The sequence below is a fragment of the Scomber japonicus genome, chromosome 9, assembly GCF_027409825.1.
Source record: "Scomber japonicus isolate fScoJap1 chromosome 9, fScoJap1.pri, whole genome shotgun sequence".
Lineage (NCBI taxonomy): Eukaryota > Metazoa > Chordata > Actinopteri > Scombriformes > Scombridae > Scomber > Scomber japonicus.
Genome location: NC_070586.1, coordinates 382793 through 399393, shown reverse-complemented (window position 1 = coordinate 399393; position 16601 = coordinate 382793). Strand labels below are relative to the sequence as shown.

At 53.1% G+C, this 16601-nt stretch overlaps 1 protein-coding gene across 1 annotated transcript in view; it reads right to left on the bottom strand.

Annotated features, from left to right (window-relative positions):
- Window positions 1-319: 319 nt before the first annotated feature.
- Window positions 320-16601, bottom strand: part of LOC128365204 (disabled homolog 2-interacting protein-like) — a 28453-nt gene continuing 12171 nt past the window's right edge. Inside the window, exons 6-22 of the mRNA XM_053325865.1 lie at window positions 14517-14661; window positions 14261-14433; window positions 11128-11399; window positions 10713-10921; window positions 10095-10239; window positions 9299-9443; window positions 8719-8955; window positions 7765-7954; window positions 5626-5846; window positions 5273-5364; window positions 4694-5179; window positions 3951-4225; window positions 3642-3755; window positions 3270-3392; window positions 1149-1228; window positions 906-993; window positions 320-490 (exon numbers count right to left, since the gene is read on the bottom strand). Coding sequence (XP_053181840.1) covers window positions 320-490; window positions 906-993; window positions 1149-1228; window positions 3270-3392; window positions 3642-3755; window positions 3951-4225; window positions 4694-5179; window positions 5273-5364; window positions 5626-5846; window positions 7765-7954; window positions 8719-8955; window positions 9299-9443; window positions 10095-10239; window positions 10713-10921; window positions 11128-11399; window positions 14261-14433; window positions 14517-14661 — 3166 coding nt within the window. The remainder of the gene's footprint in view (window positions 491-905; window positions 994-1148; window positions 1229-3269; window positions 3393-3641; window positions 3756-3950; window positions 4226-4693; window positions 5180-5272; window positions 5365-5625; window positions 5847-7764; window positions 7955-8718; window positions 8956-9298; window positions 9444-10094; window positions 10240-10712; window positions 10922-11127; window positions 11400-14260; window positions 14434-14516; window positions 14662-16601) is intronic.

Here is a 16601-nt window from a genome sequence, read left to right as displayed (position 1 = left end):
GGAGCCAGACCACGCCCCCCCCCTCCCCCCCCAGTGCCGTCACAGCTGTCAATCATGATGTCACAGCACCTGGTTGATCTGATCAAAAACAAACAGACCAGCAGGCGGCGATCCAGGACCACAGACAGGATATGATGTCACACTTGAAAGAGGAAACATGCAAAACAAAGAAACAAGACTGAGGAGTAACCTAGCAACAAGGGTCAGAGGTCAGAGCGTCTTTGGAGGGAAGTGATGTTTGATTGACAGGTCTGTGGTAACTACGGCTGCCCCTCCCCCTTCCTGTGAATCCCAGCCAATCAGAGCGGCGGCTGGTCGCTCAGCAGTTGCCGGAGTTACGAAATTCACCGTTCTCGGTGATCTGCAGCGACGACGTGTTGCTAGGCGACAGGCCGTTCCTCTGTGATGTCACCGCGTAGCGTTCCTTCAGCTGAGTCAGCGCCGCCATCAGGCGACTGTTAGCAGCATCGAGACTCACTATCCTCTTCTCCTGAGAGACAGACAGGTGAGAGACAGACAGACAGACAGGTGAGAGACAGACAGGTAGAGAGACAGACGGGTAGAGAGACAGACAGAGAGAAAGGCAGACAGACAGGTAGAGAGACAGACAGAGAGACAGACAGACAGACAGACAGGTAGACAGACAGACAAGTGAGAGACAGACAGAGAGAAAGGCAGACAGACAGGTAGAGAGACAGACGGGTAGAGAGACAGACAGAGAGACAGACAGACAGACAGGTAGACAGACAGACAAGTGAGAGACAGACAGGTAGAGAGACAGACAGGTGAGAGACAGACAGGTAGAGAGACAGACAAGTGAGAGACAGACAGAGAGAAAGACAGACAGACAGACAGGTAGAGAGACAGACAGAGAGAGAGACAGACAGACAGACATGTAAACAGACCTGAGCCTCTATGATCTTCTGTTTGGAGTCGACCACAGCCTGCATGTCAGAGTGATCCTTCTTCAGCTCCTCCTCCACCGCCATCAACCTGCACAGGTGAGACAGATGAATATACACACACACACACGCACACACACACACACACACACACACACACACACACACACACACACACACACACACACACACACACACACACACACACACACACACACACACACACACACACACAGGTGTGCTCACCTGCTGATGATGCTGTTCATTTGGAGGTCTTTATCGTCCTGCAGCCTCCTCAGTCTGCTCTCTGTGTCCTCCAACCGAGCCTGAAGTCACAGCGGAGGGAACATTAATGGTGCTCACACTAGAACACCTGTCAGACAGAGCCGAGGGCATTCCCAGACCAGCAGAGATATGTAATCCCTCCAGTGTGTTCTGAGTCTCCTCCCAGTTGGACGTACCTGGAACTCCTCTAAAGGGGGGCGTCCAGGAGGATCCTGACCAGGAGCCCAAACCACCTCAGCTGGCTCCTTTCCATGTGAAGGAGCAGCGGCTCTACTCCTGGCCTCCCCCGGGTGTCTGAACTCCTGACCCGGTCTCTAAGGCTGAGCCCAGACTCCCAACCGTCCCAACCCCCAGAGGGTTGGGACGTAGACTGACTGCTGAACTGAGACCTGCACCTTCAGGCTCAGCTGCACCCATCCACCTGATGCTGCACCCATCCACCTAATGCTGCACCCATTCGCCTGATGCTGCACCCATCCACCTGATGCTGCACCCATCCACCTGATGCTACACCCATCCACCTGATGCTGCACCCATCCACCTGATGCTGCACCCATCCATCTGATGCTGCACCCATCCACCTGTCAACCTCAAGCTCTATCTGACCCTCACTGTGAAGAAGACCCCCAGATCTTTAAACTCCTCCGCTTGGGGCAGCACCCCCCCCCCCCCCCCCAACCTTAAGGGGCCAGTCCACCTTGTTCCAGCAAAGCACCATGGTCTCAGATGTGGAGGTGCTGACTCTCATCCTGACCGCTTCACATTCAGCTGCAAACCGTCCCAGAGCCTGTTGGAGGACTTCACCTGTAGAGTCCAACAGAACAACATCAACCGTAAACAGCAGAGAGGAGATTCTGAGGTCCCCAAACTGGACTCTCTCCTCCCCCCGGCTGCACCTTGAGACTCTGTCCATGAAGATCACAAACAAGATCAAAGACCAGGGGCCCTGATGGAGCCCAACACCCACTGAGACCAGGTCTGACTGACAGGTGGTCATCAGCCACCATACAGCCGCAGGTCTGATGACTCCACTACAAAGTGGATCATGGACCTTTGTCCCAATATGTTCTTGTAGCAGGTCCACTTCTGACCCTCCTGATGCTGGATCATGGTGTTTGTTATGATCCATGGCTAGCACACAAGTCCAATAACAATACACCACTCAGGTTCAGATGGGGCCGTTCCTCCCAATCGCCTCCCCACCTCCAGGTTTTTCCATCGTTGCCCACGTGGGCATTGAAGTCCCCCAGCAGAACTATGGACTCAGCGGGCCATGGCCCCTCCAGGGCCCAGAGAGTCCAAGAAGGCCGGGTACTCTGAGCTGCTGTTGGCTGCAGACACACAGACACCAGTCGGAGTCTTCCTCCCAAAAACACCAAGTCACAAGGAGGCAACCCTCTCGTTCTGCAGGAGAACTCCAACACTGCTGCACTCAGCCGGAAACTCTGAGTAACTCCACACCGCCTGGCTCCTCTCACCCTGGTGACTCCAGAAAAGAAGAGAGTCCAGCTCCTCTCCAGGAGTTTGGTTCCAGAGCCGTTGCTGTGTGTAGAGGTCACTAACTACATTTAGTTGGTACCGCTCCACCTCCCACACCAGCTCCAGCTCCTTCCCCACCAGCAAGGTGACGTTCCACGTCCCCAAAACTAACTTATGATGCAGGGGATCAGGAAGCCCAGGACCACACCTCTACCCAACACCTGATCAACATTACACCTGACCTTATCCCTGCAGGTGGTGGGCCAACAGGGTTTGGGCTGTGTCTTGCTGGGCACCGTGGGTCCAGACACCTGACACTCGGGGAGGGAAGCAAGCTCCCCTCCCAGGCCTGGCTCCAAGAGGGTACCCCGGTCTTCCTCTTGCTTGGGAGGTTCTAAGCTCCCTTTCTTGTTGCTTCATTCGGATTCTGTGAATTGTTCTTAGTCTGGAACCTCACCTGGGACCTGTTTGCTTTGGGAGACCCTAACAGCTCCTCGCATCACAGGGACACTCAAACCACTCGACCGCGATCAGGTGACAAACAGCATGTAAATAACAGAGAACAGCAGAAGACGACAGGCAGATATCTCAGGTGTGACTCACCTGGTACTCCTGCAGCATACGCTGGTTCTGCTGATCCTGGACCAGCAGGCGAGCTTCACACTCCTCCTGCCGCAGCGCTGCAACTCTTAACTTCTCCTGCAGCAATGCAATCTCCTGCTGATACTACACACACACACACACACACACACACACACACACACACACACACACACACACACACACACACACACACACACACACACACACACACACACACACACACACACACACACACACACACACACACACACACACACACACACACACACACACACACACACACACACACACACACGGGAGACTACAGGTGATTACACTTAAACACACCTGTACGCCTGTTCACAAAGCATGCTGAGTCAGACAAGCTGTTACCTTATCAATGAGCGTGTCGTCATGGCGATCGTCCTCTGCCTCTCCGTAGGACGAAGCAGAGTTCATGTTGAGCAGCCAGGCGGCCGTACGGTCCAACGCACAGGGAGACGGAGCCTGAACACACACACACTCACATAAACATGCTGATGTTGCTATAGTAACCATCTGAACCAGAACTTAGACTCCACCCAGACTTAGCCTGTTGTCTCTATGACAACCTGCCTGGCACTGATGGGATTACTGTTGTCATGGAAACAACAGGCTAAGTCTGGGTGGAGTCCAATTTCTGGTACAGTAACAGCCGGTCACCTTGGTAGTGGGTCGTTGTTTTTCGGGACTGTCTCCTTTGGACGACGACGATGTCTGTCTGAGCCGTGACTGGCCGCTACTCGGCCAATCGGGACTCGATGACATCATGCTGCCGGAGGCGGGGCGAGGAGGGTAGGCGGAGCCTCCGGCGCCGCTGAGCATGCTGGGAGGTGTCCTGCCGCGAGGCGGGCCCGGCGGAGCGGAAGAGGGGGGAGGGGGCTGGTCAATGCGTCTCTGAGGACCTGATGACGTCTGACGAGGGGGGGCGGAGCTACCTGAGGGGCGGAGCAAGAGCAAACTGTGACATCATCAGACATTAGGGCCAATTAGATTAAAGGTGTCATACACACACACACACATATAAAGCATATAGTACACACAGTGCTGTTTGAAACGTTGAATACTCTTTACAATTTACTGTATTTCTATTACGGTCTCAGGGTGCCGGACTTAGTCTACGGTCTCGGGGTGCCGGACTTAGTCTACGGTCTCGGGGTGCCGGACTTAGTCTACGGTTTCAGGGTGCCGGACTTAGTCTACGGTCTCAGGGTGCCGGACTTAGTCTACGGTCTACGGTCTCAGGGTGCCGGACTTAGTCTATGGTCTCAGGGTGCCGGACTTAGTCTACGGTCTCGGGGTGCCGGACTTAGTCTACGGTCTCGGGGTGCCGGACTTAGTCTACGGTCTCGGGGTGCCGGACTTAGTCTACGGTCTCGGGGTGCCGGTCTACGGTGGGTGTGTACCTGTGAGCGTGTCAGTGAGTGACAGCGCTCGGCGGGAGTATTCCTCTCCACTGCTGCTGCTCGACATGGCCGACATCCGCTCCCCCCGCTCCCCCCGCTCCGGCCCGCTCAGCCCGACGGACATCTGGGTAAGAAACGCCGGTTTGGTCGCCATGGCGTTTCTGTCCTCGGCGTTACCCTGCGACCCCACCGAGCCGTCGGAGGGTGTGGCGTCGGCCTGCTGCTGCGGTTGCCGTGGTGACGTGGTGGTCATGTGATACACTGGGTTCTGGAACGACAGGGGGAGCAGCCCTGTCCTGCGCTGCCATTGGCCGTCGTCAAGGCCGTCACTAGGGGAGGAGTCCTGCAGGTCCACCAGAGACAGGCTGCGGCTCTCATTGGTGAGCTCCGCTCCCTCCCTCCGGCCCCCATTGGTCAGTTCAAATCCTGGCTCGTTCTCATTGGGTTCAGAGTACGAAGAGCTTGGCGCCGGAGAGCCCTGCCGGCCTGCAGCACAGCAAAGGTCAAAGGTCAAAGGTCACACCACTGAGCTCAGGGCTTACACAACAGCATGGATAAAGGTCAAAGGTCAAAGGTTACCTGACGCCGGCTGCAGACTCGATCCTTTAGTGACAAAAAACAAATCTTTGTTCTCCGGAGTCGGAGACGGAAGCCTGGTGAAATCTACCAAACTACACACACACACACACACACACACACGCACGCACGCACGCACGCACACACACACACACACACACACACGCACACACACACACACACACACACACACACACACACACACACACACACACACACACACACACACACACACACACACACACACACACACACACACACACACACACACACACACACACACACAATGACTTTAAAACAGAATGACACATCAGTAACTCTGAAGAAACACTATCAGCTACATCTCATCTGCTGACCCTCCGTCCAGTCCCACGCCGCCCTGCAGGCCGATGGAGGGATTACAGGCGGCCAGAGGAGGCGAGAGGGGCGGAGACAGAGGAGGCGGAGACACCACGCGCTGCGGCTCCGGAGACGACACGCACACGCCCCCCGGATTCACCACGCCGCCCGGGTTGGCCAGCGCCGCCGACACGTCTCTGAGGATGCGAGGAAGAGGGCCGAGCTTCGCCAGGCTGGACTGAGGAAGGACAGACAGGTGTGTTACTGGTCAGGTGTGTTACTGGTCAGGTGTGTTAGTGGTCAGGTGTGTAACTGGTCAGGTGTGTTACCTGGTCAGGTGTGTTAGTGGTCAGGTGTGTAACTGGTCAGGTGTGTTACCTGGTCAGGTGTGTTAGTGGTCAGGTGCGTAACTGGTCAGGTGTGTAACTGGTCAGGTGTGTTAGTGGTCAGGTGTGTAACTGGTCAGGTGTGTTAGTGGTCAGGTGTGTTACTGGTCAGGTGTGTTAGTGGTCAGATGTGTAACTGGTCAGGTGTGTTAGTGATCAGGTGTGTAACTGGTCAGGTGTGTAACTGGTCAGGTGTGTTACTGGTCAGGTGTGTTACTGGTCAGGTGTGTAACTGGTCAGGTGTGTAACTGGTCAGGTGTGTTAGTGATCAGGTGTGTAACTGGTCAGGTGTGTTAGTGGTCAGGTGTGTAACTGGTCAGGTGTGTAACTGGCCAGGTGTGTAACTGGCCAGGTGTGTAACTGGTCAGGTGTGTTAGTGGTCAGGTGTGTTAGTGGTCAGGTGTGTTACTGGTCAGGTGTGTAACTGGTCAGGTGTGTTACTGGTCAGGTGTGTTACTGGTCAGGTGTGTAACTGGTCCGGTGTGTTACTGGTCAGGTGTGTAACTGGTCAGGTGTGTAACTGGTCAAGTGTGTTACTGGTCAGGTGTGTAACTGGTCCGGTGTGTTAGTGGTCAGGTGTGTAACTGGTCAGGTGTGTAACTGGTCAGGTGTGTTAGTGGTCAGGTGTGTAACTGGTCAGGTGTGTAACTGGTCAGGTGTGTAACTGGTCAGGTGTGTTACTGGTCAGGTGTGTTAGTGGTCAGGTGTGTTACTGGTCAGGTGTGTTAGTGGTCAGGTGTGTAACTGGTCAGGTGCGTAACTGGTCAGGTGCGTAACTGGTCAGGTGCGTAACTGGTCAGGTGCGTAACTGGTCCGGTGTGTTAGTGGTCAGGTGTGTAACTGGTCAGGTGTGTAACTGGTCAGGTGTGTTAGTGGTCAGGTGTGTAACTGGTCAGGTGTGTAACTGGTCAGGTGTGTAACTGGTCAGGTGTGTTACTGGTCAGGTGTGTTAGTGGTCAGGTGTGTTACTGGTCAGGTGTGTTAGTGGTCAGGTGTGTTACTGGTCAGGTGTGTTACTGGTCAGGTGTGTAACTGGTCAGGTGTGTTACTGGTCAGGTGTGTTAGTGGTCAGGTGTGTAACTGGTCAGGTGTGTAACTGGTCAGGTGTGTTACTGGTCAGGTGTGTAACTGGTCAGGTGTGTTACTGGTCAGGTGTGTTAGTGATCAGGTGTGTAACTGGTCAGGTGTGTTACTGGTCAGGTGTGTAACTGGTCAGGTGTGTTAGTGGCCAGGTGTGTTAGTGGTCAGGTGTGTTAGTGGCCAGGTGTGTTACTGGTCAGGTGTGTTAGTGGTCAGGTGTGTTACTGGTCAGGTGTGTTAGTGGCCAGGTGTGTTACTGGTCAGGTGTGTTAGTGGCCAGGTGTGTTAGTGGTCAGGTGTGTTACTGGTCAGGTGTGTTACTGGTCAGGTGTGTTAGTGGTCAGGTGTGTTACTGGTCAGGTGTGTTACTGGTCAGGTGTGTTAGTGGTCAGGTGTGTTACTGGTCAGGTGTGTTAGTGGTCAGGTGTGTAACTGGTCAGGTGTGTAACAGGTCCGGTGTGTTAGTGATCAGGTGTCTAACTGGTCAGATGTGTTAGTGGTTAGGTGTGTTACTGGTCAGGTGTGTTACTGGTCAGGTGTGTTAGTGGTCAGGTGTGTTAGTGGTCAGGTGTGTTAGTGGTTAGGTGTGTTACTGGTCAGGTGTGTTACTGGTCAGGTGTGTTACTGGTCAGGTGTGTTAGTGATCAGGTGTGTAACTGGTCAGGTGTGTTACCTGGCCAGGTGTGTTACCTGGTCTAGTTCAGTCAGCAGGGTGTGCAGGCTGGACAGCTCTCGGCCGAGGTCGATGTATCCGTCGAAGCCGGCGGTGTGATTCAGTCCGTCTGGGTTGGAGATCTCCTGCAGGAAACGCTGCATGCTGCTCCACTGCCGCTCCACGAAGTCATTCATGAACAGCATGTACTCCTCTTTAGTGCCGAACCTGCAAGCACAGGTAACAGGTGAGCACCCAGGTACGGCTACAGGTGAACACACAGGTACAGGTACGGCTACAGGTGAGCACCCAGGTACAGGTACGGCTACAGGTGAGCACACAGGTACGGCTACAGGTGAGCACACAGGTACGGCTACAGGTGAGCACACAGGTACAGGTACGTCTACAGGTGAGCACACAGGTACAGGTACGGCTACAGGTGAGCACACAGGTACAGGTACGGCTACAGGTGAGCACACAGGTACGGCTACAGGTGAGCACACAGGTACAGGTACGGCTACAGGTGAGCACACAGGTACAGGTACGGCTACAGGTGAGCACACAGGTACAGGTACGTCTACAGGTGAGCACACAGGTACAGGTACGGCTACAGGTGAGCACACAGGTACGGCTACAGGTGAGCACACAGGTACAGGTACGGCTACAGGTGAGCACACAGGTACAGGTACGGCTACAGGTGAACACACAGGTACGGCTACAGGTGAGCACACAGGTACGGCTACAGGTGAGCACACAGGTACGGCTACAGGTGAGCACAAAGGTACGGCTACAGGTGAGCACACAGGTACGGTTACAGGTGAGCACACAGGTACAGCTACAGGTGAGCACACAGGTACAGCTACAGGTGAGCACACAGGTACAGGTACGGCTACAGGTGAACACACAGGTACGGCTACAGGTGAGCACACAGGTACGGCTACAGGTGAACACACAGGTACGGCTACAGGTGAGCACACAGGTGACAGACTCACTTGCTGAAGTTGGCGAGGTTCTGGATGACTTTAGCGATGAGGGTCAGAGTTCGCGCCGTGCGTTCATCGGGGAATTCCTGCATCAGGTCGAACAGAGACGGTGACATCACAGCCGGACACAGGAAGCGCAGGAACAACGAGGCGCTGATGAGACGCTCGCTGATGTCTGGTCGCCCCCGGTTACCGCACTCCTGTCGCCATGACGCAAACACTTCCTTCAGTTCCCGTGGAAACACCCTGGAGACAAACATGACACACAGTGATGGAAGAGTGAGTGTGTGTGTGTATGTGTGTGTGTGTGTGTATGTGTGTGTGTGTGTGTGTGTGTGTGTGTATGTGTGTGTGTGTGTGTGCATGCATGTGTGTGTGTGCGTGTGTATGTGTGTATATGTGTGTGTGTGTGTGTATGTGTGTGTGTGTATGTGTATGTGTGTGTATGTGTGTGTGTGTCTGTGTCTGTGTGTGTGTGTGTGTGTGTGTGTCTGTGTCTGTGTGTGTGTGTGTGTGTGTGTGTATGTGTGTATGTCTGTGTGTGTGTGTGTGTGTGTGTATGTGCGTGCGTGTGTGTGTGTGTGTGTACCTGTATGAATCGAGGATCTTGCAGAAGGCGAGCTCGCAGCACATCCTCAGGTTAGCTTGGTGCTCTGCGAGGTCAGAGGTCGCACAGCGGGACGGATCCACCTCACAGTTCTCATCGGATTCGTACAGAGCTTTAATGAACTCACCTACACACACACACACACACACACACACACACACACACACACACACACACACACACACACACACACACATACACACACACACACCCACACCCACACACACACACGCATACACACACACACACACACGCATACACACACACACACACACACACACACACACATACACACATACACACATACACACATACACACATACACACACACACACACACACACACACACACACACACACACACACACACACACACACACACACACACACACACACACATATACACACATACACACACACACAGTCACAATTGTTCAGTCATGATCTACTGGAGTATATTGTGTATTTCTGTATTTATAGTTGTTTATTGTGTGTGTAGTTGTGTACTGTGTGTATTGTGTGTGTATTGTGTGTACTGTGTGTGTATTGGGTGTGTATTGTGTGTATTGTGTGTGTACTTTGTGTATTGTGTGTATTGTGTGTACTGTGTGTAGTTGTGTATTGTGTGTATTGTGTGTATTGTGTGTGTAGTTGTGTATTGTGTGTATTGTGTGTACTGTGTGTGTAGTTGTGTAGTTGTGTATTGTGTGTATTGTGTGTATTGTGTGTGTATTATGTATTGTGTGTGTACTGTGTGTAGTTGTGTATTGTGTGTGTACCCAGAGCGTCCTGCAGGTACTTCTGTCCAATCAGCTTCAGGTAGCCTTCGATGCTCTTTGTGGCCAACGTGTTCTCCCTGAAGATCAGCTGGTCGTTGTCTCGGCAACGGTCCACCTCTGACATCATCAGGTCCGTCAAGAAGTCCTGCACAGAGGGGTCAAAGGTCAGCTGTTGGATTGGTGGGTGTGGCCTGTGTGCAGTGGGTGTGGCCTGTGTAGTGGGTGTGGTCTATGTATGTAGTGGGTGTGGCCTGTGTATGCAGTGGGTGTGGCCTGTGTATGCAGTGGGTGTGGCATATGTGTGTAGTGGGCGTGGCCTGTGTATATAGTGGGTGTGGCCTATGTATGTAGAGGTGTGGCCTATGTTCAGTGGGTGTGGCCTATGTATACAGTGGGTGTGGTATGTATGTAGTGGGTGTGGCCTATGTATATAGTGGGTGTGACCGCTGTGCAGTGGATGTGGCCTATAGATGTATACAGTGGGTGTGGCCTAATGTGTGCAGTGGGTGTGGTCTATGTATACAGTGGGTGTGGCCGCTGTGCAGTGGGTGTGTTCTGTGTTCTGTGGGTGTGGTCTGTGTGCAGTGGGCGTGGTCTCTGTGTGGTGGGCGGGGCTACCTTGGCCTTGCCGGTGCTGTGCAGGATGTGAACCAGAGCAGCAGCGAGCTCTTCTTTGGCCCTCAGGCTGATGGAGGCTTCCAGCGTGTTGCAGAGCAGCAGATAGTTGGAGCTGATGTATTCTGCAAACTCTTTGTACTGCTCCATGGGCAGGATGACGATGCTCTGATAGCGAGCTTTGATCCTCACGGTGGGAACTGAAGACTTACCTGAAACACAACAGGGTCAGTTCATGATGACTGGAGACCGCTTGGTCTGTAGAAACTGATGAGAGCTCAGAGGATGAACTGAACTATTGTTTATGTTGCTTCTCGTGTCTCTTTGGATCGTGGTGGAAACTCTGCAGGTGTTATATTGTAGTGACAGGAAGACTGAAATGTTTCTTATTGTAATAAAAGTGTAACTGCTGACTCACCTCGGCTGGTGCTGGGCGTGCTCACCGAATACCACTTCTCCACCAGCTGTCTGCCGGTCACCATGGCGACGGGGATGTTGACCAACCCGACGTAGCTGCTCTTGTCCTTCTTCCTCTTCCTGTCGGTGTCCTTGTAGAGGTGAAGCGTCACCGCGCCGACGGACGGCAGGCTGCTGAAGTCGAAGCGCTCTCCCCAAAATATGTTGTCTGTCTTCAGTTTACACGACGTGCGAGCGTAAAGACTGTCGTCCAGACACAGCTCGCAGAAGTACCTGAAGTACAAATACTACAGTCACTACACAGCTGGCAGAAGTACCTGAAGTACAAATACTACAGTCACTACACAGCTGGCAGAAGTACCTGAAGTACAAATACTACAGTCACTACACAGCTGGCAGAAGTACCTGAAGTACAAATACTACAGTCACTACACAGCTGGCAGAAGTACCTGAAGTACAAATACTACAGTCACTACACAGCTCACAGAAGTACCTGAAGTACAAATACTACAGTCACTACACAGCTGGCAGAAGTACCTGAAGTACAAATACTACAGTCACTACACAGCTCGCAGAAGTACCTGAAGTACAAATACTACAGTCACTACACAGCTGGCAGAAGTACCTGAAGTACAAATACTACAGTCACTACACAGCTGGCAGAAGTACCTGAAGTACAAATACTACAGTCACTACACAGCTGGCAGAAGTACCTGAAGTAAAAATACTACAGTCACTACACAGCTGGCAGAAGTACCTGAAGTACAAATACTACAGTCACTACACGGCTCACAGAAGTACCTGAAGTACAAATACTACAGTCACTACACAGCTCACAGAAGTACCTGAAGTAAAAATACTACAGTCACTACACAGCTGGCAGAAGTACCTGAAGTACAAATACTACAGTCACTACACAGCTCGCCGAAGTACCTGAAGTACAAATACTACAGTCACTACACAGCTGGCAGAAGTACCTGAAGTACAAATACTACAGTCACTACACAGCTGGCAGAAGTACCTGAAGTACAAATACTACAGTCACTACACAGCTGGCAGAAGTACCTGAAGTACAAATACTACAGTCACTACACAGCTCGCAGAAGTACCTGAAGTACAAATACTACAGTCACTACACAGCTGGCAGAAGTACCTGAAGTACAAATACTACAGTCACTACACAGCTGGCAGAAGTACCTGAAGTAAAAATACTACAGTCACTACACAGCTGGCAGAAGTACCTGAAGTACAAATACTACAGTCACTACACAGCTGGCAGAAGTACCTGAAGTACAAATACTACAGTCACTACACAGCTGGCAGAAGTACCTGAAGTACAAATACTACAGTCACTACACAGCTGGCAGAAGTACCTGAAGTACAAATACTACAGTCACTACACAGCTGGCAGAAGTACCTGAAGTACAAATACTACAGTCACTACACAGCTGGCAGAAGTACCTGAAGTACAAATACTACAGTCACTACACAGCTGGCAGAAGTACCTGAAGTACAAATACTACAGTCACTACACAGCTGGCAGAAGTACCTGAAGTACAAATACTACAGTCACTACACAGCTGGCAGAAGTACCTGAAGTACAAATACTACAGTCAACAGGCTAACTGGCTCCACCGTGCTACGTGTGTCCTGTGTATCACTAGTGAAGTATTTCCCGTAGTCTGGTCCGGAGGGTCTGGTCCGAGGGTTTGGTCCGGAGGGTTTGGTCCGGAGGGTCTGGTCTGGAGGGTCTGGTCCGGAGGGTCTGGTCCGGTTGGTCTGGTCGGTCTGGTCTGGAGGGTTTGGTCCGGAGGGTTTGGTCTGGTCGGTCTGGTCCGGAGGGTCTGGTCCGGAGGGTCTGGTCCGGTTGGTCTGGTCGGTCTGGTCTGGAGGGTCTGGTCTGGTCGGTCTGGTCCGGAGGGTCTGGTCTGGAGGGTCTGGTCTGGTCGGTCTGGTCCGGAGGGTCTGGTCCGGAGGGTCTGGTCCGGTTGGTCTGGTCGGTCTGGTCTGGAGGGTCTGGTCTGGAGGGTCTGGTCCGGAGGGTCTGGTCTGGTCGGTCTGGTTTGGAGGGTCTGGTCCGGTTGGTCTGGTCGGTCTGGTCTGGTCGGTCTGGTCCGGAGGGTCTGGTCCGGTTGGTCTGGTCGGTCTGGTCTGGAGGGTCTTGTATAACAGAGTCGGCTTACTGGGGTCGGCTCTGATGCTCGGTAGTTAAAAGTAGCTGCAGGTATAGCAGCGGGTGTAGAAGCAGGTGTATCTGCAGGTGTAGCTGTGGGTGTAGCAGCAGGTACAGCAGCATGTGTAGCAGCAGGTGTAGTTGTGGGTGTAGCAGCGGGTGGAGCAGCATGTGTAGCAGCGGGTGTAGCAGTGGGTGTAGCTGCAGGTGTAGCAGCATGTGGAGCAGCATGTGTAGCAGCGGGTGTAGCAGTGGGTGTAGCAGCAGGTACAGCAGCAGGTATAGCAGCATGTGGAGCAGCATGTGTAGCAGCGGGTGTAGCAGTGGGTGTAGCTGCAGGTGTAGCAGCATGTGGAGCAGCATGTGTAGCAGCATGTGTAGCAGCGGGTGTAGCAGTGGGTGTAGCTGCAGGTGTAGCAGCAGGTATAGCAGCATGTGGAGCAGCATGTGTAGCTGCGGGTGTAGCAGCAGGTGTAGATGCGGGTGTAGCAGCGGGTGTATCTGCAGGTGTAGCCTGTGTAGCTGCGGGTGTAGCAGCAGGTGTAGCTGCGGTAGTAGCAGCAGGTGTAGCTGCGGGTGTAGCAGCGGGTGTAGTAGCGGTTGTAGCTGCAGGTGTAACAGCAGGCGTAGTAGCGGGTGTAGTAGCAGGTGTAGTAGCAGGTGTAGCAGCGGGTGTATTAGCGGGTGTATCTGCAGGTGTAGCAGCGGGTGTAGCTGCGGGTGTAGCAGTGGTTGTAGCAGTGGGTGTAGTGGCGGGGTATAGTAGCAGGTGTAGCAGCGGGTGTAGCAGCAGGTGTAGCAGTGGGTGTAGTGGCGGGGTATAGTAGCAGGTGTAGCAGCAGGTGTAGCAGCGGGTGTAGCAGTGGGTGTAGCTGCGGGTGTATCTGCAGGTGTAGCAGTGGGTGTAGCAGCGGGTGTAGCAGCGGGTGTAGCTCTGGGTGTAGCTGCGGGTGTAGCGTACCGTTTCTTGGCGGGCAGGTCCTTGGCTTCGATCACCCACACCGTGAGGAGGTTCTCCAGACGCCGGCTGTTGTCCTTGTTGGGGTGAACGGCTCTCCGCAGGTTCTCCATCCATTTATCTCTCTCCGCTGCCGAGCGGCACGAGAAGCACTTCGTCCCTGTGGAGGTGGTTACCTAGGAGACCAAGGGTCAGAGGTCAGAGGTCAGAACATGTGTGTGTCGGTTGTGTGTTAAGATGATGGATGTGTGGGTCTCACCTCGAAGCAGTAGTCCTGCCCCAGTAGGGAGGAGTGGACCGGTTTGATGATCACTGATTGGTCCATCTTGAGCTCCAGAGACGACACACAGCCGGCGCTTAGCAACGACTCCTGGCTACCGCAACGCAGCCGCCGCATCACACACCTAGAACCGCAGAACACCACAGAACACCTGAGCTCAGGGTCATCAGGTACCAGCTAGTTCTGTCATCAGGTACCAGCTGGTTCTATCATCAGGTACCAGCTGGTTCTGATATCAGGTACCAGCTGGTTCTATCATCAGGTACCACCTGGTTCTCTCATCAGGTACCAGCTGGTTCTCTCATCAGGTACCAGCTGGTTCTCTCATCAGGTACCAGCCGGTTCTATCATCAGGTACCAGCCGGTTCTATCATCAGGTACCAGCCGGTTCTCTCATCAGGTACCAGCCGGTTCTATCATCAGGTACCAGCTGGTTCTATCATCAGGTACCAGCTGGTTCTGTTCTCCTCCCTGTGAAGTTTGGTCCTCTTGAACCGGACTCTGGTTGGTTAGTTTCCCTAATGTTCCCTAATGTTCCCTAATGTTCCCAGATGTTCCCTAATGTTCCCAGATGTTGCCTAATGTTCCCTAATGTTCCCAGATGTTCCCAGATGTTCCCAGATGTTCCCTAATGTTCCCTAATGTTCCCTAATGTTCCCAGATGTTCCCAGATGTTCCCAGATGTTCCCTAATGTTCCCAGATGTTCCCAGATGTTCCCAGATGTTCCCAGATGTTCCCTAATGTTCCCTAATGTTCCCTAATGTTCCCAGATGTTTCCAGATGTTCCCTAATGTTCCCAGATGTTCCCTAATGTTCCCTAATGTTCCCTAATGTTCCCAGATGTTCCCAGATGTTCCCAGATGTTCATGAACGAGTTTTGATTCAGTGAGTCAGAAGAACACAAACAGCAAAGACCTCAGACTGGATTATAAATAAACTCAGTTCAGTATTTTCTGTGTTAGAGAACATCAGAACAACAATCAATGAAACCAAAACCATCCAGGAACCATCCAGGAACCGGCAGGAATCAGCAGGAACCAGCAGGAACCAGCAGGAACCGGGAGGAACCGGGAGGAACCGGGAGGAACCGAGAGGAACCGAGAGGAACCAGGAGGAACCAGCAGGGACCAGGAGGAACCAGCAGGAACCAGGAGGAACCGGGAGGAAACGGGAGGAACCGGGAGGAACCAGGAGGAACCAGCAGGGACCAGGAGGAACCGGGAGGAACCAGGAGGAACCAGGAGGAACCAGCAGGAACCAGGAGGAACCGGGAGGAACCAGGAGGAACCAGCAGGAACCAGCAGGAACCGGGGGGAACCAGGAGGAACCAACAGGAACCAGAAGGAACCAGGAGGAACCGGGACCTACTGAGGGTTCTGGTACCTAACAACAGTCAGGGTACCGTTGGCTCTGACCCAGTAGTCTGTGTGACCCTCCAAACATCTGCCTCCCCAGAACCATCAGTGGGTTCCTCCTGGTTCCTGCTGGTTCCTCCTGGTTCCTCCTGGTTCCTCCCGGTTCCTCCCGGTTCCTCCTGCTTCCTCCCGGTTCCTCCTGCTTCCTCCCGGTTCCTGCTGGTTCCTCCTGGTTCCTGCTGGTTCCCCTGGTGATGGTTGATGGTTTGGTTTCATGGTTGCGTCAGTGAGGTTTAAATGTTCCTTCACGTTCTGCTGGACGGTGATCAGCTGTTCTCCTGGTGGCCGACAGCTTCCTGTTTCCTGTCAGCATCCCGAACCCGACCCCGACCCCTGCCTGTCTGAAGCCAACACAACACTTCCTGCTACACTGCTTCTAATTAATAATTAATGGGAGAGTTTTATTTTGAAGGAGTGAAACGTTAGGGGACAACTTGCACACCTCCAACAGGTTACTTCCTGTCTTACTTCCTGCTTTGTGTCACATGGTCCTGACCAATGAGAGGAGAACTGATTCACACCTTCAACCAATCACATTTACAGCTGTGTGGTCATCAATGACATCACTGACTGGCCTCTGACTTCCAAAAACAAACAAACACACACACACACACACACACACCACACACACACCACACACACACCACA